General features: G+C 34.2%; 1 protein-coding gene across 17 annotated transcripts in view; it reads left to right on the top strand.

Moving 5' to 3' along the window:
* PPIP5K2 (diphosphoinositol pentakisphosphate kinase 2) overlaps positions 1 to 24,202 on the top strand; it is a 44,636-nt gene that overhangs the window by 13,677 nt on the left and 6,757 nt on the right. For 8 of the 17 annotated variants that reach the window (XM_064736502.1, XM_064736501.1, XM_064736494.1 and 5 more), the window contains exons 8-29: positions 287 to 448; positions 1,562 to 1,683; positions 3,061 to 3,162; positions 3,717 to 3,803; positions 4,745 to 4,820; positions 4,905 to 5,014; positions 6,116 to 6,201; positions 6,825 to 6,950; positions 7,063 to 7,184; positions 8,640 to 8,822; positions 10,682 to 10,823; positions 11,382 to 11,605; positions 13,169 to 13,296; positions 13,488 to 13,602; positions 14,851 to 14,958; positions 15,042 to 15,158; positions 15,726 to 15,899; positions 18,284 to 18,457; positions 19,353 to 19,376; positions 19,672 to 19,741; positions 21,799 to 21,918; positions 22,785 to 22,847. In XM_064736502.1, coding sequence (XP_064592572.1) covers positions 287 to 448; positions 1,562 to 1,683; positions 3,061 to 3,162; positions 3,717 to 3,803; positions 4,745 to 4,820; positions 4,905 to 5,014; positions 6,116 to 6,201; positions 6,825 to 6,950; positions 7,063 to 7,184; positions 8,640 to 8,822; positions 10,682 to 10,823; positions 11,382 to 11,605; positions 13,169 to 13,296; positions 13,488 to 13,602; positions 14,851 to 14,958; positions 15,042 to 15,158; positions 15,726 to 15,899; positions 18,284 to 18,457; positions 19,353 to 19,376; positions 19,672 to 19,741; positions 21,799 to 21,918; positions 22,785 to 22,847 — 2,635 coding nt within the window. The remainder of the gene's footprint in view (positions 1 to 286; positions 449 to 1,561; positions 1,684 to 3,060; positions 3,163 to 3,716; positions 3,804 to 4,744; positions 4,821 to 4,904; positions 5,015 to 6,115; positions 6,202 to 6,824; positions 6,951 to 7,062; positions 7,185 to 8,639; positions 8,823 to 10,681; positions 10,824 to 11,381; positions 11,606 to 13,168; positions 13,297 to 13,487; positions 13,603 to 14,850; positions 14,959 to 15,041; positions 15,159 to 15,725; positions 15,900 to 18,283; positions 18,458 to 19,352; positions 19,377 to 19,671; positions 19,742 to 21,798; positions 21,919 to 22,784; positions 22,848 to 24,202) is intronic. The other 9 variants (XM_064736506.1, XM_064736503.1, XM_064736504.1 and 6 more) reach the window with 9 other exon arrangements.

The raw sequence follows: 24,202 nt of genomic DNA, 5'->3' as shown, positions 1-24,202 counted from the left end.
CCATTTACATCTTTGTACCATCATAACGAAGACATTAATTTTTATTAATTGAGTTTTTATAATTACTCTTTTGCTTGTTTTTTCCCAGGCTGTCAGTAAATGATGTGTGTTCTCTGAAGGCAGAGAATGCCACTGAGGAAGATACTTTAGTGTGACCTTTTCAATGACGGAAGCAGCTAGTATCTTTTGATGTGGTTGTCATGTTTGAGTTATATGCATACATTTTGCAAATTTATGCAACATCATTTAAATACACTGGATCAAGAGCTCCTGTTTTTCAATACAGGTGTACACAGTAGGTCCAGACTATGCTCATGCTGAGGCCCGGAAGTCTCCAGCTCTGGATGGCAAAGTAGAACGAGATAGCGAAGGAAAAGAAGTGAGATACCCAGTCATCCTGAATGCAAGAGAGAAGTTAATTGCTTGGAAAGTATGCCTTGCCTTTAAGGTAAGCTGTTTGCTTTCCTATCTGATCAAACATTTAGTGTTAATTAATTGGTTGTTACATGAAACTTCCGTAGGGGTTTAGTGCATGAGCCAGCAGTGGTAATCAGTGCAGAACTCCTAGGAAGGTGGAAACTTAAACTTCCATATGATATCTTCTTTTAATCAAGAGGGATTTTTCATTTAATGTATTGAAAAGTTCTGGATAAGTTGCTCGTGTTGTATTAGTTCCCTGAATTTGCATGTTGCTATTGTGCTTTGCTAGCCCACAGTGTTTGTGTATAATATTTTTACATGTTTTGATACTAGTTTCTAAGTTAGCAAAATGCACTTTCAATAAAGTTTTTGTAACTTCTGTTGCATAGTATTTTCATCAGGTACAGATTCATTGTTAATTTGGTACTTACATGATTAAGTACTTACTTGAATAAATTGGTATTAATTTGATAGTTTTGATTTTTATATCACTTCAAGATTGCTGTATAGTTACAAGGATTCTTTTGTTCAAAACATCATTTAGTCTCTTACTCTCTTTTCACCTGTTTTATAAGAAGGCTTTCAGTCTATCTCCTTTACCTGAATGTGACTGTGATGGCATTCTCTAGGGTGTGGACCTCTATCAGCGAAGTGGACTTTGAGATCTTGAAAAGTAATCTGCTGAAAAAGCTTCTAGTATTCTCTACTAATGATGCCAATAGTATGTTAATGTCAAAACTGTCTTGTAAAATTTTAGCAAAAATGGTTTTTCAATTTTTTTTGTAATTTCTTGCCTGCCATCCTTAAAAACCTTATGTAGTGGGAAACCACTGTCAGAAAGGGGGACTTGTGGCCCCATGGTTGCCGTGAGTCTGGAAGTTTGTGCTCTTGTGAACTTGGCCTTCAATACTAATACTACTAGGAATATGCAGGAAGGATTAAATCAAGTTGGAGATAAAAAGTTAAAAACAGGAAGATGTTTGCACTATGTGGGTGAACCTAACATGGAACTCACATAAGGTGTTAAGCGTAAAGTGTGGTCGTGTTTTGGTCGTGTTTTCAGATTAATACCTGGTTAAAATATAAAATTTGTTTAGAATAAGCAATCCTAAATCACTTGAACTTTTATTCTTTAAAACAGCAAACAGTTTGTGGCTTTGATTTGCTACGTGCTAATGGACAGTCCTATGTCTGTGATGTGAATGGCTTCAGTTTTGTGAAAAACTCCATGAAATACTATGATGATTGTGCTAAAATACTGGGGTAAGAGTTTCCTGATTTATTTCAGATTTGCTTATTAACTTCCTTGCATATTATTGTAGTTTATATACTGCCAAATTTCTTATTATTATTGTTTACTTATTACTATGAATTATTTCTTATTACTATTAATATTATTTCTTATTACTATTAATTATTAATTATTTATTTAAAATGAAATATCACATTAAAAGTCATTAATTTTAACAGTTAAAAAATCCTTTAAAAGAATCCTAAGTCAATAAAAAATACTAACTACATTCCTCATTCCTAAAGTTATTCCAAACATCTGAGTTTTTAAAAATGCTTACAGGTAACTGAATAAGTATTTTGAAATCAAGATTAAGTTCTTAAAGGAAGCTGAGATCTTTTCAAGTAGTGAAGTGCTGCTGGATGGTTGTGACTGCTGCAGTTAAATGTGTCCAAATTGCTGTACATTGTCCTTAATCTGAAGCTGGTGTATACTTTTATGTTCGTGGATTTCATCCTTGTTAAACCAAACTGAAAAAGAATCATGGCGTCTTCTGTCATACCATCTTGTCTCTGCCACTGGAGGCAAAGAAAAGTATAATGAGGGATCATATAGAATTGGGTCTAGAACTCTATGTCAAGGAAATGTTGTCTTCACAGTAGGCTAAGCACCTTGTGACTGGCTTTTCAGTAAGATTGCACTGATGAGATATGGCATAAATTTTGCATGATCTAATAGTCTGGAATTTTTTTATGTTAAGGAATTTGCAAGTTTTTTCAAGGTTTTTAGCAATTACATTTTGGCTTATTCTACTTTTAGATGGACCTTTTTTCCCATCTGTGTTACTGGTTCTTACGTAGCTATTAGTCTGAAGGTCAGTGTAGTTTGATGAAACCTTTGTGCAACAGAACATTATATGTACCATCCTTCTTGAGGTGGAGACTGCATTGTTATTTTATAGTTATAATGAGAGACTATACCTAGTCTCCAGTTTTTCCAGTTTTATCACTGGAACTACTGGTAGAAAATAGCAGTTAATAGTGGTTTTGTGATTATTAGGCACTTTTAGTTAGGCAGCAAAGCCAATTGTCAGCATATATAAATAGACAAGAGTAATTCCTATCCAAGGAACTCTTTTAAGAACTGGAGCTGAAAAGCTGAAGTTTTTTACAAATACAGGGCCAGTAGTCTAACGCTCCTGTAGCAGTTGTAATAGCTGTAAATTATTAAGTGGTCTTTATTATGCAATTAAAAGAATATATGTGTAGTTATTCATTCATGGCTGCTAGTATTCTAAAACTACATTAATAAAAATGTATATATGTAATCTGTTTAGAGTTTGCATGCATTGTATAAGCTGTGCTTTAAACTTACTTGATTTGGTTTTTTATTTTTAACTCCTATTTTAGAAACATCATAATGAGAGAACTTGCTCCCCAATTTCAAATACCATGGTCAATTCCTTTGGAAGCTGAAGACATTCCTATTGTGCCAACCACCTCTGGAACAATGTAAGAAAATAATAGCTACGCCTAAATTGTGGAAACTCCCTATGTAACTTTTGTGTGAATCTTTTTTTCTCTTTGCAAGGTGTGCCCACATTGGTCTGTGAATGCTTGTTTTGTGTGCTGAAAACAAGGAAGGAATCACAATTGCTATATCAGCAGTCAGAGTTTCTCACCCTTAGTCAAGCTGAGTATAGAACAGCAGATTTTATAGTTTAGTGTCTGTTATACATAGCTTCCACTGCTAATCATTGTTCCAACACCGACTTAATATGTGCTTCTAATAAACATGCTCTCTCATTTAATGATCCTCAAAATTTTTGTTTTAAAAACTACTTCAAATAGATATTCTATAGTTACTAAAGTCTTAAAATCAGTTTTTATATTTTATACCTTACGTCATTTTCAGTTAACCTTATATTTTTGCATATACTTCCATCACTTCTGTAGTTAATGTCAAATGACTACAACTTTGTCAATTGTCTTGATTGTAGTTGGTTTAATATTAAATAAAAGACCCTTGTGTACAGACCTGTGAAATACAACCCTTGAAATTTCAGGATGGAGCTTAGATGTGTTATAGCTGTAATACGCCATGGGGATCGAACACCAAAGCAAAAAATGAAAATGGAAGTAAAACATCAGAGGTAAATAGAATCCTCCTAAAAATTATTTCCCATATTTTAGAGTATAGGATTTTGGGGCTAAGCAAGCAGTGAATTAACCAGGAATTGCACAATTGCAAGTTGCTTTTTGTTTTTGTTATCCTCTAAATCTAACAGTTTTAGATGCTGCAGATAATTGCAGGTGTGCATCTTTCTGACAGGACTGTCAACTTACTTGTGCAGATTTCCTTCAATACATGCTGTGCCTTGTTTGTGTCCTGTTTGATTTTATGGAAAATGCATTTGTGTCTATAGATGTCTTTATTAAAAATAATGCAGCAGAGAATATTTCTAGTTCTCCATTAGACCATGGTTTCTGCCTTCTGCATATTGTAACTATTGTTGTATGCAATGTCATATTACTTTTTCTAGTAATTTTTGGCAAAATTTAAGGACTCTAAATTTCTGGTAGATACCATCTTTATGTGGCATTCATAAGACAACTTACATAATTGACCTGGAACTAAGTGGAGTTTCAGTAAAAAAGGAATTATTTATTTTGGGACTAGATTCTTGCATTCAGAACATGCTGAAGAAGAGTAGGAATGCTCATTTGCTGGTTTTGGTCCCTACTTCTGTTCAGGATCATTCTTGAAGGGTAGGAATTGATATAGTTGCACATTCAAATAATATATCATTCAAATATATAGAGTATAATATATATATATTTTTTTTTTTAATACTTAGCAAGTCAATGAGAGACAAAGTCACTTTCGGTGCTCTTGTTTCCCTAATGCATTGAAAACTTTCTGGGGATATGGGATTTGAATAAAACTTGGTTAGATCTCTGTACTGCAGGTTTTAGCCTAACTTTCAAATACTGTAAAGGTAATAATTTTAGATCACTTTAAGAGCCTCTTGTTCAAGTAGTAGCAATTTAATTTATTAATGGAAATTTTAAGTTATTTTTCTTTATCTTAAAGATTTTTTGATCTCTTTGAAAAATGTGATGGATACAAATCTGGAAAACTGAAACTGAAAAAACCAAAACAGTTGCAGGCAAGTTTCTTTATTTTTTTTACTGTAATATTTTGTAAGTAGAAATCTGTTTATTTAATTAAATCTCATGTTTCCTTCCTTTAGGAAGTACTTGATATAGCAAGGCAGCTCCTTGTAGAACTTGGGCAAAACAATGATTCTGAAATTGAAGAAAGTAAAGCAAAACTTGAACAGCTAAAGACTGTGTTAGAAATGTAAGTATCTCATTTTCAGGCTTCATAGCAATAAAGTTATATCTGCTGTTTTGACTTGTTCCACCAGTTGCTGTGTGTATTGCAGTGTTATCAAATACATAATAATATAATAATTCAACCACAGTGTTTTTGAAGAGAAGGGATGTCATGTTTTTCAAACATGTTTTTTCATCACTCTGGTTTTTTTCTTCTTGACTTTTTCATATACCTTATTGCTGTATCTAGCATTTCAGTATACATTCAAAAAGAGAAGTTTACTTTTGTTGGTGTCAAATTTTGTCTTGCATGTTTCTAAACTGAAAATACTTGTAAGCAGGGTCTGCTTCTCGTAGTGTGACATAATGACATCTGATAAAGCCAGTAAGAACTATCACCATGCTTACTTGTCTATTTACAGCAAACTCTGAGGATTGAAGATAAATAAGTCTTTGTACACTAAGCCTGAAATACTTAGTAACAAAAAAAAAACCTTTGAAAACCCAACAAAACAAAGAAAACAACAGAAATTAAAGGATTCAAGGTTTATTAAAGAAGTTTATTAAAGGCTTCAAGGTTTATTATCTGGCATCTTAGACTGTGAAATGATAATAGGAATTTTTAATTTAAAAAATATCAGGGAACAGACAATAATTATTGAAATTTATAATAATTGTTTTAAATACTGAATTTTGCTTGAGAACTTAACGGGGCTATAAAACCAGTAGCCATCTACACTGTGAGACGAGTTTCTGGATACTGATAGCCACTGTAGTTTTGGATCTGAATAAATAAATTACTTGTGCCATGTCCAATACTGCTTATTGTTGGCGGGGAGGGGAGGGGAGGGGGGGGTTCCAGTTTTATGCTCAGTGTTATAAAAGGTAGAATTAAATAGTATTTTAAGATGTTTCATTATAGCATAGTAGTTATTTCTGCTAATTCTGTACGTGTTGAATTAATGTTTATTCTAAGGACAGCTTCAATAAATGTTGGTCAAATACACAAATCATTGACCAACAGAGAATTATTGTATCCTCTTATAGATTTTAGCAGTTTTGGAGTAAGATAATTAAAATGTTTCTCCCCCTTTTCCCCTCTCATTTTTCGCTGTTCCTGCTTAAGGTATGGGCATTTTTCAGGCATAAATCGCAAAGTTCAGTTAACATATCTTCCTCATGGCTGCCCTAAGACTTCCAGTGAAGAGGAAGGTATTGTATTACTTTTGTACCTAACTTTTGTACCTAATATTATGTGTATATAAATAGTCATGGACTACTCGTATAACATGTCTTGATGTTAAAGAGAGGGAATATTCTGTTTTGAAAGAATGTATAGTTAGCAGATATTCACAGTATTTTAATCTGCTGAATTGTGCACCTAAAACTCTGTAGTAAACTTCTCTTCTAACCCTGCTCTTGTGCAACAGAAGAATAACATGAAAAGAAACTTCAGTGATTCACTAAAATGATTTTTGAGCCAGTATAAGAAAATCTCACTCAACAATTATTATCTTTAAAACATTTACAAATTGCAGGGTATTTAGCATCCAATTTGTTCTAATTTTTCTATCTTGATTTACTTTTTGCTTCAGATTCATGATAAATATTTTTCATATATATTCTCTTTATAGTTTTATTATTTCAGTTTACTCTGTTTCGAGTGCCCATTTAGTTCACCAGGTCAATCTGTCCTTAATGTTAGAATACTATTAAAGATTCATAATGTTGAAGAGGTTCTTTGATGAATCTTCATATAGACCAAATACTTTTTATTCATTTAGGAAAAAAAATAATATAATTAAGTACTAAGTTTTCTCCCTGTGTAAAATTAGATAATAGAAGAAATGAGCCATCCCTGCTTCTGGTTCTAAAATGGGGAGGAGAGTTGACCCCTGCAGGCAGGGTTCAAGCAGAGGAGCTTGGAAGAGCTTTCAGATGTATGTATCCAGGCGGACAAGGTAAAAAGAAAATTATAACAATTTTCAAAAAAAATCAATTGAGTGTCGTAAATTACTTTTGAAGGTAATCCAAGTGCAAGATGAGAGTTTGAGCAAAATGTTTATTTGGTAGGAGATTATGCTGGATTTCCTGGATGTGGATTACTTAGATTACATAGCACTTACCGACATGATCTCAAAATCTATGCTTCTGATGAGGGACGAGTTCAGATGACTGCAGCAGCTTTTGCAAAGGTACAATGTGAAGTGGTATTTTCATTTCTAAAATTATGATATTCTCAGATTTGTGTTTTCTTTTGAAGTGTGGAAGAGATTTACAGTTTATTAGGGAAAGGTATTTTCAAAGAGTGTGAAAAAGTTTCAAATAATGTGCCAAACATTTTAAGTTCTTTGAGCAGATGAAGACAGTTTTTAATTAAACAGCCCTGTCTGAGGCACTTTTGTCCTCTTCTCCATAAGATTCTGTGAACAAGCTGCTCTCACAAGTGAACTGTCTGCTTACTTGAAATCCTGGGCTCTAATGCAAATGTTTGTCTTCTTTACTTCTCCATGGATCTGTTATAACATCAGATTTCAACTACCCAGACTGCCATCTACCTTTACTTTCCTGACACTTTACTTTCCTGACACTGTGAGTAACAGGTCCAGGGCAATGCCTGTGCTCAATAGCTCATCAGTGATCTCTGTGAAAGAATTGTCCTAGGTGTTTTCTAGAAATCTTGCTTTCTTGTCCCCTGCAATATTGCCATAGAGGTACGATGGCTGAGAGTATTCATGGAAAAAAGGCCTGCAATTAGGTGGCTTTCTCCACTTGTGTTAAGAAGGTTTCATCCATTTCCCCTTTTAAATTGGGGGATCTGTAACAGAGCCCTAGCATGATACTGTGATGTCTACCTGGCTTCCAAAAGGTCCTAGAGTTACAGCAAAAGTCCATTCATGTGACCTATTCTACAATATCTCTCTAATGTGAATTAAGTTAAAGCTCTACAAGTCTACAGACTTCCTCTTTCTTCTATTTGTTTCTATGCTGCATGTGTTTGTACAGGAGTATTTCAATCATCTGACCTGCTTTCCCTTGGTCAGCAGGCTTGAAGAGACACCACACCATTTTCCTTCTTTATTCCAAAACCCTTCCATTGCCAGAAAAGTCACAAAAGTTTCCAGCCTTCTTCATTTTGGAATTCTCCATTCACCTCTTGTTCAAGGCCTTTGATTGTCCTGTGACTCACATGGCTTGGGGTTTTGCCTCTGTAGAGTCTCTCTGTAAGACCCTACCTATCTGCTGTTTATCCTTCCAGATGCTATTTGGTTTGCAAACCCTTCCCATAGCTCCTCTGTGGTAACATAAGTCCTTGAACAAAGCATGTCACCAACAAGTCAGGCAGCTCTTGTTTCCAGCCTCATGGAGAGGGCACTTGCACTCCCTACAATCCAAGACCCTGACAGCTGGTGTTGAGGAACGTTGTCTGTGGCATGTCACCATCACTGTTGCACCATCTGTATCAATCGTGCAGACTAGCAGTATATAGGGACCCATTTCTCTGTAAGTGTAGGCATTGTGCCCTTGTTTATCTAACCTGTAGCCAAGTGATACCATCTTGAATTTAAATTTGTTTTGAGCATTTTTTTATAGATACTAATTTTTTCATCTTCATCTATTTGCCTGAATAATGGTATTGTTTGCTTCAGGGACTACTGGCCTTAGAGGGAGAGCTGACTCCTATTCTTGTCCAGATGGTTAAAAGTGCTAATATGAATGGTCTGTTGGACAGTGACAGTGATTCTTTAAGCAGCTGTCAACATCGTGTTAAAGCAAGACTCCATGAAATTCTCCAGAGAGACAGAGAATTTACTGCTGATGACTATGATAAGGTTAGCATATTATTAGTTTCCCATTAAATAAAATAGCTAACTATGAAAATTCCTGTGCAAAAGTATTAGGCAGTGATTTTATGTATCTGTTTTGCAAAATAGTTTAAAGTGCAAAGGTAGCTGTACTAATTGTGGCTGTAGATATTTCATCCTGCAATTTTGGTAATCAGAATAGCTACAAACTTTGAAGTAAAAGAGAACAGGGATCTTGCTTGTAAACCTTTTTCACTGTTCCATTAAAATACTTTAATTATTGAAGGAATGACATTATATTGTTTGTGGTTTTTTGTAATCTTTACTTTGACAGTGTGTGGTGTAACACTGCTGCAGTTGTGTCAATCATTGATCCACTGCAAGGCTTTTTTTTATAACTTAGAATACTGAGGTACTGAAAACCAGTAGAATACTTTCAGTGAAATGAAATATCTCATTAAAATGCTAAATTAGTATGTAGTAATATAGTTTATGTTGACTTTGTGCAGACCATGTCATTGTTTCTGGTTTTAAATGTATTGTTTGTTATAGTTAAGAACTTCTTTATCTTTCAATTGCTCGTCTCTATACTCTGTCTCATATAACAACTAAATACATGTCCTCAAATGAGGTTTAAGTTTAAACTGCTATTTTTGAAAAAGTACAGAGAGCAAATTAATTGAGAATAATATACCCTGCATGTATATACCCTGTGGATTCATTTAAATACATAAAGTATCGTGCAAACCACTCCTAGCAGTGGATTCAACAGTAATTGGAAAATGCAAGGATTTATTAATGTCTGTTACACAGATATAAGGTTTAAAATTGGCTAGAACTAATAGAGTGCCTCTTCAGTCGCTGAGTTACTAACCTTGGGGATTATAAGGCAATAAAAACTCCACTTATTTGTGGAGGTTTTATAACTTACTTGTGATTTGGGAAAATTGTATGGGGTTTATTCCTGTGCCTTCCTCCCTATTATGTAGAAGTAATCAATTTTTTTATTTACTTCATAATAGGGAGATAGGAACTGCTTAGTGTTAGGTAGAGAGCAGAAGTTTTCAACATCCAAATTACTCTATCCATTTCAGGAAATTGAGGAAAGTTCAAGTAAGTGTGTGTTTTGTGTATAAATTACTGTTTCATATCATTGGTCACTTTGAATTCTTCAGACTTTTCTGAAAACATGAGGCTAGGCCTTACATGTGCATTGATTGTACTGTTTTAGTGACACTCACCTCATTGGTGATGGTTTGTAGCTTTTACCATTTCTATAATTTATTCAGTTCAGTTCTATGTTGTTGCTATATGTGCATTTAAAGGCTTTCTTTTTATGTTTGTGTCCTGCAGTCCTGTAGAAACAAAAACCTATGACAGGAACAGCCAAACTTTTTTTAAGCTACCAGTTACTATTGAGAATATGGTTCCTATAGAGCAAAAAAATATTTTGTGAGGCGTGTAGCTTAATGACAACATTTCTAACAGAATTTACTTTCGTAAGCTTTTGAATACAGAAGTTACTTGAAGATATGGAAGCTTGCTAAGTATATATGAAGTTTGAAACATCTTTCCAATTTTCCTGTCTTGGAATAAAAGAAATGGTTTTACAAATTCTTGTAGTTATTCACATTTACTGTATAGAATTAGTTGCTCTATGAATTTCTTATTACCTTTGAATCTCTAGTAAATGGTACCATGTTTTGGTGAATCATCTTAATGCCTCAAAGGTAATAGATAGTTGATAAATTATTAAAAATGTTCATAGCAACCTGCTTGAGTTCTTTTTCTCCAGTACTTGTTATCTTTGACATGTTTCATCTTATCTCACCAGGTCTTTCAAATCTAGTCTGTTCATTTAATTTTGTGTTTATCTCAAATTGCAGCTCACTCCATCTGGAAGCCTCTCACTGATAAAATCAATGCAGGTTATTAAAAATCCTGTAAAGACATGTGACAAGGTCTATTATTTGATACAGAGTTTGACTTCTCAGATCAGGCAGAGAATGGAAGACCCAAAGTCTGCAGGTACTGAAACGTTTTTGTGCTTGTATTTAGTTTCTCTAGTTAACATACATGAAAGAGAATTGTAATGTAACTTCTACACTAAACTCACTTTTAGCAGAACATCAGTCAACCAATGATTAAGTGTTTTCACTGTCTGATTTCATATGCATAGCTTTGAAATAAAAAGCATGAGGAACATGTGGTTGTATTGCAGGTAAGGGCTCTTTGGTGTTCAGAAATTGCAATGTTTGCAGAAATTCTTGTCTTAGTTATTTGAAACTAAGCATTCCACAAAAGTAATAGGAAAAATTGATGGTACTGAAGCTAATTTATATAGGTACATCTTATATTCAAGGGCCAGTGGTGCATTTCTGCAGCAATGTGTTTTATTATCATAGTGGAGCTATGTAATTGTGATGCTTTCAGCACTAAAATGGATTTTATGCCCTGCTATCCCTTCTTCTTAATAGTAACTTATTTTGATCCCTCTGTGATTCAATTGTTACTACTATGTTATTAAAATGTCCTTTCGTTACTTGAATGACCTTAATTACTTATAAAAGATATATGTCTGTCCAGATATTCAGCTGTACCACAGTGAAACTCTAGAACTGATGCTGCGCAGGTGGGCCAAGCTGGAAAAAGACTTCAAAACAAAAAATGGAAGATATGATATTAGCAAAATTCCTGATATTTATGACTGTATAAAATATGATGTACAACACAATGGATCCTTACAATTAGAAAACACAATGGAATTATACAGACTTTCAAAGGCTTTAGCTGACATTGTAATTCCTCAGGTAAGCATTTTCAGTTATTTAATAGAAAAAAGTGTAGGATAAATGCATTATTAATTTTTTGTGAAAATGTCTACTTTGCATTTTCTTTTGACATTCCCACATTTTGCAATCATAGAAGCCTTTAACATTATCTCATATTTTTCAGTAGCAATCTGACTGGGATTTTTTGGAAAAATTTGATTCATAATTAATCTGTGTTCAGGGTGAATTTTTCTAGAAACTTAGGATGTGAACATGCCTCCTTCCTTACAGCAGTGTATTAAAATAAAAGGGTCCATTTTCACCATTCATCATAGATTTAACAGTTGCCTTTGTGAATAACTGTGTTTTCTTAAATTGCTTTTAATTTCATTTCTCCGACTTATAAAAATTTCATTTTTGGGCTCTTTCCAAATTACAGTGTTAATCCTAATCTATGCAATTTAACTAATTTCAAACAATTTTAATTTAAAAAGATCTTTCTGCTTTTTCAGAATTGTAAGATTCCATGATGTGAATGTACACATTAAATTTCACAGACTTTCAGGCCAGAAATAGACATGTTAAACTTACATGCTCTGTAAGCTATTAAACTTTGTTTAGCTCTAAAATCTTGGAGGTGCCAGGTCACGAAGTTGATTTGTGATAACAGGACAGAACAGACTAAAGCTCTCCCCAAGTGTCCCTGCAGTTACAGAACAGTGTTGTAACAGAGGTGCTTACCCATATTGTATGCAGCATTTGAAGGAAGTTCTTCCTCCCCCATCTCTCAAACTCCTTGACATGAAAGACAAAAACAGTAGTGATGCTTAGAATGCATTGTTGCGTGTCAGTCTATTAAGCTGAAATTTTGAATAGAAAATTAGAGAAGAGCAGGTAAAAATGAGGACACATACTGAAGGAAGAAAAACAAAGAAAACTTTATAGCCTACATAATGCAAAGGAAGAGTGCTTGTGTTACTCTCTAGGGTAACAAGAAGATCTATTCTAACGTTCATACCATGGGCAGCAGAGAGTATGAAGCTCCTAGAAGAACATACTTTTAAATATTGATGATATTACAATATTTAATATCACCAGTAATTTCTCAGTTGTACATAAATGCCATTTGTGTTATTATTTGACATAAATGGAAGTCTCTGGGGTGGCTTATTCCAAACTAAGGTAGACATACCAAAAACATCTCTTTATTGACTGTTAAAAGAAAGGGGGGAAAAAAAAGAAATGAAAAAACGCAATATTTTGGGGGCAGGATAGGAGATGGAGATGGTGAGAAGAAGGCAGAATGATTCCATATATATTATGGTTAAGAAGAAGGGCTTTATCATACCAGAAGGTAAATCCACTTCTTTGGTTTTAATTAATGAAGGAAAACTTTTTGTCTATATCAAGTCAAACAGCAAAAAGGCAAGCTGCTTGTTAGTTGAAGCTACATCACTAGTCATAAGTAGTAAAAATGTTTAAAAAATGGTTTGTAGCCAGAGCAAACTAATAGATGACTAATTTGCTTTAATATAGAAGCTTTGAATTAGAAGGCATATTAATCTTTAACTGAATTTTAAAAGTCAATTTGTTTTTACACAGGAATATGGTATTTCTAAAGCTGAGAAACTGGAGATTGCCAAAGGTTACTGCACTCCTCTAGTCAGGAAAATCCGTTCTGACCTTCAGAGAACTCAAGATGATGACACTGTAAATAAGCTTCACCCTCTGTAAGCGAGTTACTTCTTTACATGGTTACATTAATTACCATAAAAATTAGAGCTATTCTGTAGGTTTCAAATTTGAAGAATCCTCTTAGCTCATAGAAATTAAAAAATATAATTATTTTTTTTATTAACAGCTATTTTAAAAATAAGGACACATCTTATCATAGTCTAATAACATTTTTCTTTTTTTTAAGCTACTCCAGGGGTGTGATGTCCCCAGAACGGCATGTTCGTACCCGGCTGTATTTCACCAGTGAGAGTCACGTCCACTCTCTGTTATCCACCCTTCGTTATGGTGCCTTATGTGATGTAAGTTTCTCTGTTGAAGCCCTGATATATTGAGAGGAACCTGAATATTCCTTTGACAGTATCAATTGAAATTTTAAGTGTCTTTGAAATTTATCACATTTTTTCAAACACTTTTTTTTCTATTACTTATGCAGAAACATAGTGCAAATTTCACATTAATTAGCATGTTAATTTCCATCAAAGTAATGCTGTGTTCTGTTGGCTGTAGGTGTTAGAATCAAAATAGATGTGGAAAGGCCAGATACTTCTTTTTTGTCTTCTGTTGTCACCAATAATTCTTTCAACTTTTATTCTCAAGTTATGATTCAGGGTTCTCTTGAATTTACTTTTGCACTGGCTTACTGTTTTTGTCCATTGACATATTGTCAGAACATCCCTACCTAATTTCAAGACTGCTCATAGAGTACAAAATTTCTCCTGTACAGTGAATTTTCTTACTTTTCTGTACTGTTATAGAATACTACAAAGGTGGTGCATTATCTCCATCTGATAGTCTTTGACACTGAAAAAGACCAGGTTTTCAGATTCAGAAATTACTTAAACTAAGCTCTTGGAGTAGATATATACAGCACTACATCTGCTTGTAAGATACTTTTTGACTTAGACACTGGTTTTCAAATTTTCTATTGCTTCTGGTAATGGATGACTAAACTCAGTGATGGCAAAAGCATTTATAAATCTCTGTGACATGCTACAACAGGTGCACTCCAAGTTTAAGTCTGATAAACTCTTATCTTTAAGGTGGGTTACTAAATGGTTTCATTGCTACAGCATGAAAAAGGTGACTGTTCATTTACGTAGGTTGGGATGTGACGGTTGCACCTCTTCTATATACTAGAAAACTTCGTTTGCTTTGTTTGGCTGATATCTCTGTTAGTGTAATATCTAAAAACATTTTTCACAATATACTAGCTGAAATGAATTTAATGCAGTATTAGCAGTTCTCATCAGGAGAACTGAAAACAGTGGCTCTGTCTACATATCATACGTGGTAAAAAAACATGAAAGACACACTGAAATAACATGAAAAGTTTGCTCTTCACTTTTCAGTCATTGGATCAGCAATTTTACATCACTCATGGAGGTTCATAATTAGTTTTTTTCATTGTACCTCTGCATTTTCCTTAACTATAATGAGCTTTGCACTTCTGCTATGAAAATCTGTGTAAATGGAGGAAAAGTGAAATCATCCGTCTTTTTAAAGAAAATAGCTGACTTTTACTTGTTGATTTTTTTTTCCTCAATAAGGAATCAAAAGATGAACAGTGGAAACGAGCTATGGATTACTTAAATGTGGTCAATGAACTCAATTACATGACACAGATTGTCATCATGCTTTATGAGGATCCAAACAAGGTATTTTAAAATGGATAAATATCTTCAGAAATTAGTAGCGCTGATCTATTTATTGAAGTATTAAACCTATTATTTTACTTCAGGAACTTTCTTCGGAAGAACGTTTTCATGTAGAGCTGCATTTCAGTCCAGGAGCGAAAGGCTGTGAGGAAGATAAAAATTTACCATCTGGATATGGATACAGACCTGCCTCCAGAGAGGTAATAATTATGCCTTTCTATAAAGCAAAACTTAGGGTTTTTTGGATATGGGCATACCTAAAATAAACACTTTAAAATTGTTATGTAAAAAAAACAAGTGTGGGTTTTTCTTTTGGTGGAAAAACATGCAGTAAAAGATAAGTAGTCCCAATATTTTCTATTTTGAATGGATACTCAGGTGAAGGACACAGACAATTTGAATGTTCTAAAGTTTTGACAGAATTTTTACTATAAATACAAAATACTCTAAGTGATATCAACATCAGAGTGTCACATGAATAATACTCTGGGAACCGGAAGATATATTTAAGAAAGTAGTTTGGCATGTTTATGAATACATATTGTTGAGGAAGGATTGATATTTTCCAAGATATATGGTCAGGTAAGTGGAGTTATGACTGCATTTTGAGAAAGGAATGTGAGCAAAGCAAAATACGTGATTTACATACTGTATTTTTAAAATCAGCTTGTTTTATCTTTATGTGGAATATTTATTTAAGGGCCACTTCTGTCTACATGTTTGAAGGTGTGCAGAGAAATTAAGAATGAATTATGTATTTTCTGTAGAATGAAGGCTCAAAGAAAACATCTCATAGAAATGATAGTGATGAGGAGGTACATGCTCCTAAACGAGATGACACGGATCGATCAGTAGTGATGTTCAAGCCAATGGTATCAGACCCAATTCACATACACAGAAAGTCACCCCTTCCAAGATCCAGGAAGATTGGTTCTGTTGAAGTAAGTGTTTCTGTTCCAGATAATTTCTCCCAAAGATATTAACTTTTGCTTGCTTTTAAGAAAACGAAATCAAATGTAATTCTGCTTTTGATTATACAGAACCAGCATGATACATCTCACAGAAGGTTTGCCCTTACTCAGTGGGAAATCCTCCATGGCAGTAATTTCTCTGAAGGGATGCTTTTTTTTAATTATTACTATTCTGTGATAAGACTTGCTTCCTTTTTTTAAAGCTGTTTTAGAAAAGTTGATATTTGAAAATGAAGACTCAGTCTAAACCTACATCTACAAACTAGTATATGTTGCTTTTCATCCTTACAAGAGAGCTGCTACTGGGAATTGAGCAAACATTCAGGGTGATTGTGCTGAAAGGCAGCAGAGGGATTAGGGTGGATGGGGAGGTACAGAACATGAGACATCTTCTGCTGTATTTGCTGTCATGTGGAGTGGAAGTGACTCCACTTGTCAAGCTTTTGAAGGTAAGAAAGATAAAGTGGAAGCTTTCTTTTTAAGTGGCTGGCGTGTGTTCATGAATTCTGTAGGTAACATCTTGAACAATCTAGTTTGCTGTGTTGTAAGCCATGACATCTAGGTGTGCTTCACAGGTATGGCTTAATGTCACAGAGGTGAGGGGAATGCACAGCTGTATTACTGATACCATTGGGATGGTTGAGTGGAAATTCAGATGGTACATGGAAGCACTTCTGTGATATTAATGCTAGAAGCAGACTAACAGCATCTTATTGCCTCATTTTCAGTTGCTTAAAACCATCAGAAATGAAGATTCATACCAAAAGCTTTTTCTTTCATGTTTGTGTTGGGAAAGAGTTGTCTCTATGCAGTAAAAGTATTACAGATTGGGAAATCACTTTGTTATTGACAGTGTGGAGAGAAAAAGTTGCATGATTCCCTTCTGTAAGGATATCTGTATAACTTCACATGACTTCCATAAATTAACAGACATAATAAATGTTAATGTCTTACATTTTCTATTTCCAAGTTTTTTCATAAACAAATGCTCACAACATCAATATTTTTGATTTTTAAAAGCTGTTTTTGCAATGATCATGCAAACTCCCCTCCTAGCTATGAGTTCACTTATGCGCAGCTTAAAAGTCTATTACTTCAGACTTTCAACCATTTTCATAAACTGTATGGAAGTTAACTTTCACGAGATATCAAAAGCACAAATTGCTAAATTTTGACTGTACAGATAATATATGTTAAAATGGGATGTGTTTCAGCATTCAGAGCTTGCTTATTTCTTGGAAGGAAATAGCCAATTTAGAGAAAACATATACTGTAGAACATATTTTTCTTATAAGTAATATAGGAAGTTCCATCTGGCCTACTGAAATCTGCAAAACTAATATTTGGAATATTTAAACTAAACAGTATTTTGGAGCAATTTTAAAAAGTCACTGCAACTTAAACTGCAACTGCCTTGAACTTTTTTCTTTTTTTTTTTTTTTTTTTCCTTTTTTTTCTTTTCCCCTGCCCCCTCTCCCCCACCTTTTTTTTTCCTCCTGTAAGGCAATTCTGTTTTCACCTATGTCCATTAATTTGAAAGGACACTGTCAGGTGTGAGATTATATGTAGATTTTTAATCTGGGTTATAGTCAGCAATATTTACAGAAGGAATGCAACTGTGACTGAGTCATGAAAAGAAAAAAAGCTGAGTTATAGTGGTAAAACAAGAATGTAAAACTCATTGACATTGGGAAGCAAACTGTATTACAAACAATGTTATTGCTAATGATACATAATGATGTAGATATGGGGGGGTGCTTAGCCTGACACTCCCTTGAAGTCCTGATAAGGTGTCCAGCATCAGATAACTTTTAGGACATTTTTAAGTTTGGAAAACTACTACCAGTCAATTTGGTGCTACCATCAGTGAGTCAGCTCAAAGAAAGGTCTCAAAAGAAATTCTTAAATTTAAATTTAAACATTCAGATAAGCTTATAGACTAGAAATGGAAACTATTAAGTAATAAATAGGAAAGTTTAATGTACTTAGGAGGGGAAAAATTATTAAACAGTATGTCAAGGGTAACAGAAGTTCTCCTTCCAACATGTGAAAAATACTTAAAATTATGAATCAATTATTGATAACAAATGTTTTCTCTCATATCTAATATTAGTCTACTAGAAATTTGATTTTAGTGTTGTAGTAAAAGGTATAGTTATGAAGATAAAAGAGTGAAACGGATAACTTTGTAATATAGGATTATTACTCTTCGCTCTTTGCTGTTTGGTAGTTTTAAAGGTAGTATGTAAAAGGGTGCAAGCAGATTGGGTTTTTTTTTTCTTTTCTGTTCATTTGGCTCTGTTGAATCTAACTTTGCATGCTTTGCTGTTTTTTGCCCCCTTTCTCACTTCCAGGAAGAGAGCCCCCTGAGTGTGTCTAGCCCAGAGTGTATTGGTACCTGGCTGCATTACACCAGTGGTGTGGGTACTGGGCGTCGAAGACGCAGATCAGGGGAACAAATCACTTCTTCCCCTGTCTCCCCTAAATCACTGGCTTTCACATCCAGTATTTTTGGCTCATGGCAACAGGTTTTTAAACTTTACTTCATTAAACATTTTATGCATTCCAAGCAAAAACTGTCTTTAAGGACATCTAATCCCTTGTTATGGATTATGTTTCAAGCAATACCTTCCACTTTTTAAAATTATGTGCCAAGAATGTTTGGGGGGAAAAGACCAAGTGCATGTTTTTCAACTGAATGTGTTACACGCTGTCATAAACATTTGGTTTCTTTATAGGAATTGCAAATGTTACCACAGTAAAAAAGACTTAGTGTACTTCCCAATGAAAGAGAATTATGCTTTGGTTTAGTTGTCCTTTAAGACTTTAAAACCAGCACTGCTTAATTTGGTGGTAGGTAAATTTAAAAAAATAATAATTGCAACTGATTCCATTTAAAATAATTTATTTGGTACTTCATGTTGCTATTCAAGACTTGTTTTGCATATATCATATTTTCAGTGGCCTGGTATTAACTATTGCAGGGGAAAATCTCTAGCACTAATAATTCTTGCCATCTATATCTGAAGGTATCTGAAACTCCCAACACAGTACATCATCCATTGACTCAGACAATATTTTGAAGATTGCTCCTTGTAATGGGGGGTGAGGGAAAAGCAGGGAAAAAAAGAAACAGTAAACGTTTTGGAAATACCAGTGAAGATCTAAAGCTATTCAGAATGTCAAGATATTGTTTACATGTAGGACAATGGATGGTGTTCTGTAACTGTATCCTATTAGTTTGAAGATTTTAATGATTTATTGTAGAAGATTCTAAAATGATATACATTGGAAAAGTTTATATCAGCAAAGGCTGTGAGCATCTGAAGATTATACTGATTGAGCCTGTGCATGGTCAGTGATTGTATGGTGTCCTCAATAGCTTGTCTGTCTTTCCTTCCCTCCCTCCTTTTTTCAATACAGGCGCAGTTTAGGAAAGTGCATTTGGTAAAATGAAATAAAATGTCTCAAATGTTTGTTCTCATATCAGTCTTGGTCTGTGTCCTTTCTCATTCTGAATGCTTGCTTTGCACCACTTCATTGCAAGGAACTCATATGTGAAATGAACTCCCTTCAGAAGGGGATATTGCATGATCTCTCATGTTTCCTTTACATATTTTTACTAACACTTATCATACAGCTTATTAACACCTGTCTGTCTGAAACAGGCTGCTGTATCAAGTCAATGGATGTTTCATGCTGCTGTTCTACTTGCCCTTATTTTTCTGTTTCTTACATCCAGGTCCTATCAGAAAGCAATAGTAACTTACGAACACCAAGAACTATTCTGGAACAAAAGCAGAGTGGTCTAGGTATGTTCCTACAGTTGAAATTTTGTTTGATGTTATCAGCTTTTCATCTGCCTGCTTTTCTCTGCAGTTGTATATTCTTTGAATAGCTTTTTTGTTAACAGGACCCAATAGTACTTGTTATTAATAATGTACGCTGAGTGTCTGCCTATGGACTGGACAATTTTTTTTGCAACAAAATTTTAAAATAAGTTATAACTGAAAAGAACAAATTGTTTGACACCCTTCATACTACTGATTTCGTACTGCTCACAACAGGTACATAGGATTGGTTTTAACATAAAGCAGAATTTTAAGATAATGTAGTTTCTGATTGAGCTTTTGGATTTTGCAAGAATATTATGGATTAAAACAGCCTGCTCTGTAAACCATTAAAACACTTTTCTTTAAAATTTCTGTTTCCTATTGTGGGCAATTGATGAAAGTGAAGATACTTTTCTGAGGGGAGGGGCATGGGGAACAAACATAAAGTCTCTTGATAGTATCAGGGGTTTTGCACATACTCCTCTCATAAAATTAAGTTCTTCTTTTCAGCGTTAGTCTGAATCATGCTATAATTCAAAGGCTTCTTTAAAATTCTCTTAATTCAAGTGGTGCTTTTCTATTGCTTTATTAAAATAGGCATACATATGATTCACGTGCAAAAAAAATGAAATCATGCACTGCTGCAAATCAATATTGCTTTTTTTCTGTGTCTTTTCATGGAAAATAAGAAGTATAAATAACTGCATCACCTGGATGCATAAACTTAGAAGTAATTTTTCCTTTATTTGCAAAGATACGGGGTTTTCGTATGTCTAATCTTTCTGTGGCACTTTTCTTCCCATTATATTTTTCCCATAGCAAAATGCATACAATCAGGTGCTCTTGTTTACTGAAGTCCTGGATTTTATTATGTGCTTGCTAAAGTTAAATGAATATTCTTTTGTGTGACACAAGATGGCTTGTGGAAGTTGATGGATTTCCATGTAGATTAAGGTGTTATATTTGTTGTGAAAGGCTTTTGCCACAGACCAGGCACCAATGTATTTTGGCTGATTGCTCACATGTGCTAGTAATGTTTCCCCTCATTGGACTGTTATAAGTAATGAAAGGAAGTATTGCTTGTTTTCAAAACAAAAAATCTGTCATTACTTATCTAAAATGTAAAAGATAAGTTCTGAGTGAAAAATTGATTCTCCTTTCAACTAGTAGTGAAATATAAAGGAAAAACTTGCAACTTTTTTTCCCATTTTGTTCATTGTTGTATGTAAGTTTCATTAATGGTTGAGGATTACAAAAGTTATATTTATATTTTTATCTGTGGCTGTCAGTGATTTGTTTAAATTCCCATTCTAGTGGCAGGAATGCATGATTTGTAACAAAGTACTGTCACTTGCATGGAGCTGTGCAAAAGTCTTCTTGGGAAAGGAAGTCTAGTTAAACTTGATGAAACTTTCAGGTTTTTTTCAGTTTTTTCAGTTTGTAACATTGTTAATAATGGTAGCTGAAATATGAATAGAGTTTTTCCAATTTAAGATTTTGTTGGGGTTAGAATTATTTCCACATACTAAGTCTGTGGAACTGCATGAGTACTTCATAGCAGCCTGTCATCTGAAAGGTTGATTTGGATGAAAGAAATGAGCAGCATTTTTCCAGTTTATATTTGTTTCAGGAATACAGGTATTCAAATACACAACTTTCACATCATCGTCATCATCAGTCATTATCATCATCATCTTCATTTTGTTTTGTTGTTTTGTTTATGTTTACATTGATGCTAACTGGTAACTTTTTTTTACCAAAAGTGAAAACAGGACAAGAACTCATTTGTTAAAGCCAGTCCTCTCTTTGCACATATAACAGAGTGTGCTGTTTCATGAGTAGAAGCACAATAAATTATGATAGTTTCAGCCTACAAGTCCCACTCTGACATTACAAGCATATTGTGAACGTGTCCAAGGCACTGCCAAAAGCTGCCTTTTGTGTGGTAAGAGCCATGTGCTTGCATGCTGCATGCATCCCCAATGTGAATGGACGAACACCTGGTTGTTGTATGTATTTTCTCTAACTCCCATCAGGGTCTCACTGTGCGGGCCTGTTTAGCACCTCAGTGCTCGGGGGTTCTTCAAGTGCACCTAACCTACAGGATTATGCTCGTACGCATCGTAAAAAGCTGACTTCTTCTGGCTTCATAGATGGTATGTGCACACTCTAGCACATGCACGCACGACCCATGTGCCACATTGAACTTCTAAAGATTTTAATGGAATCCTAGAATCTTTGGCCTTAGTATTAATTTTATGAGTTTCTATTGCTTCTTTATTTCCCATAGCTTGCTAATGTTTAACTTAATAGCATAGTTAATTCTTGTTTGTCTTGAATTGAACACCAGAACATGGACTTGTAATGTGCGCCAGGAGATTCCAGCAAGTGCATTTTTTAAGTAAACTGAAAGTTTTGGTTTTAAATTCTTTAATAATTTTAAACTCTGTTTTTTATCACTGCTAATTGATCTTGAATTTAAATTATTTGGAGCATGTACAAGGAATGAAATTATAAACTAATAAGTTAAATACTGATGGTGAAAATTTTAGGATTCCTGACTTTCTTTTTCGTGGGGTTTGGATTACAAAGGAGCAGGAGATTCTCAGTTTTGGATAATCTGGCATAGAGAAGAAACCCACTCACTAGATTTCACAATGTAAAGATACCAAAGCACACCTTCATAACTCTGAGGTGAAACAGTATTCATGCTGTTTTCCCCCCCACTTCACTTCTCAGTATTCAACTCTAACCTGCATAACCTTGTATGCCAGAATCACGAGCTCATTCTGCTTATTTTCATATACGTCATTACACATCTTGTAGTTACCAACAATCCAAATTTTCTTCTTTTTAACATCTACTTAGATTTTAGCCATTTTCCTTGGTCCCTTCTGCATGCCACTCACTTCTAATACCTTCTCATCTTTTCTTTTTTCCTTTCTTCTTCCTTTTCTATTTTAAAATCTCTCACTTTTGGTAGCTGTTACAAATTTCAGGTACCTGTTTTTCTCTTTCTCAGACACCACACGCGGTTCTGCTGTTAAAAGGTTTTCTATCTCATTTGCTCGACACCCAACCAATGGTACGTTTTGCTTTTATTTTAAAAACAAAATCAAAAACAAAAGGTTTCTTGCTTCATCCCTTTTATTTTTATTTCAAATACGGGGTGTACAGTATCATCCAGCCGTCTGTTGTTCCTAACTTCAAGCACAATTCCAAATATATTTGTAATCATTAGATATCCTAAATTCTTTCTTTACCATTCATTAGTATAAATACAACATCAAAATTCATTACTTGGAAAAATCAGCGAAAAAAATTAGGTACTACTGTTAATCATGATCTCTAATAAATTATTCTCCTGAAGTTCTTGTGTGATCAGACTGTATGGTACAAGATACAAACAATGAAATCTGATCTTATTAAACATACACTTCTTGATAGCTGCTGTTTCTTCTTTGTCTTTCTCCTGCTGAACTGATTCTCTGAGCCTGCCCATTCTAATATAAGTCACTGAATTGACAGCTGGAGTTTACGACTATCTTCTTGAAGTGATGCTAAATTACAAAAACTAAAGCAGAAGCTTTGGTTCTGTTCCTGCCAAATTGCTGTATTTTTTATGGGACAAAAATTTATTTTACCTTATCATACTTCTCTGTTCATCAGATGTGCAAATTACTTAAATATTGCACTAAAAATCACAGCGAGATAGCTGTGACTTCTTGAGCAGCATTGACCTCTTGAGCTTCAAGAGTGAGAGTTAACTGTCTTCAGTTTGCAAAATTTCTCGTTTAACACACAGGACAGAGGTATGTCTTTTTCTTCCTCAGCAAAATATTTTGCGTCTCCCTTTCTACATGACTGAATAGCCCCCAGATATATTCAGGGCCAACTGGACCTGAATGTAGCTTTTCCAGATTTCTTCACTGCAGTTTTAAAATGTGCATGACTGCTGGCTAAGTTCAGTGATAGTGATATTGAAATTGCAGTGGAAATCATCAGTATTTTCATGTTAGATTCAAAATATATTTGCTTAGAAAAAAAGTTTTAAAAAAAAAGACTTAAGTTTTTGTTTAGCCTTGCTTAGAAGCAGAGTTGTATTTTGTTACATTCATTTTAAATCTATAGTGGCTTTTTTGCACTGCGGTGCTTTATAAAGGAAAACTGTAGTAAGGCTAAATTTCTTTTTAAGACTGTGTTTGATCAAAAATTACAAATCTAATGTTTTATCTCAAATAGAAAAATCAGAAGTCCAGTTTTTATGTTACAACTCAAACCAAACAATATTCCCAAAACATACAAGGTCAGAGAGTAAGAACTGCATTTCAGAATCTGTGGCTAATAATAGACTTACCTTTTGTTCCATTAAGTCACTTTTTGTGATTCCATTCTTTTAAAAAAAAGGATCTAAATAGCTTTTATCAATCACACTTCTTG

This window comes from Zonotrichia leucophrys, chromosome Z, assembly GCF_028769735.1.
Source record: "Zonotrichia leucophrys gambelii isolate GWCS_2022_RI chromosome Z, RI_Zleu_2.0, whole genome shotgun sequence".
NCBI classification, from domain to species: Eukaryota; Metazoa; Chordata; class Aves; order Passeriformes; family Passerellidae; genus Zonotrichia; species Zonotrichia leucophrys.
Note: the sequence above shows the minus strand (reverse complement) of the source record. Positions and strands in the feature narration are given on the sequence as shown.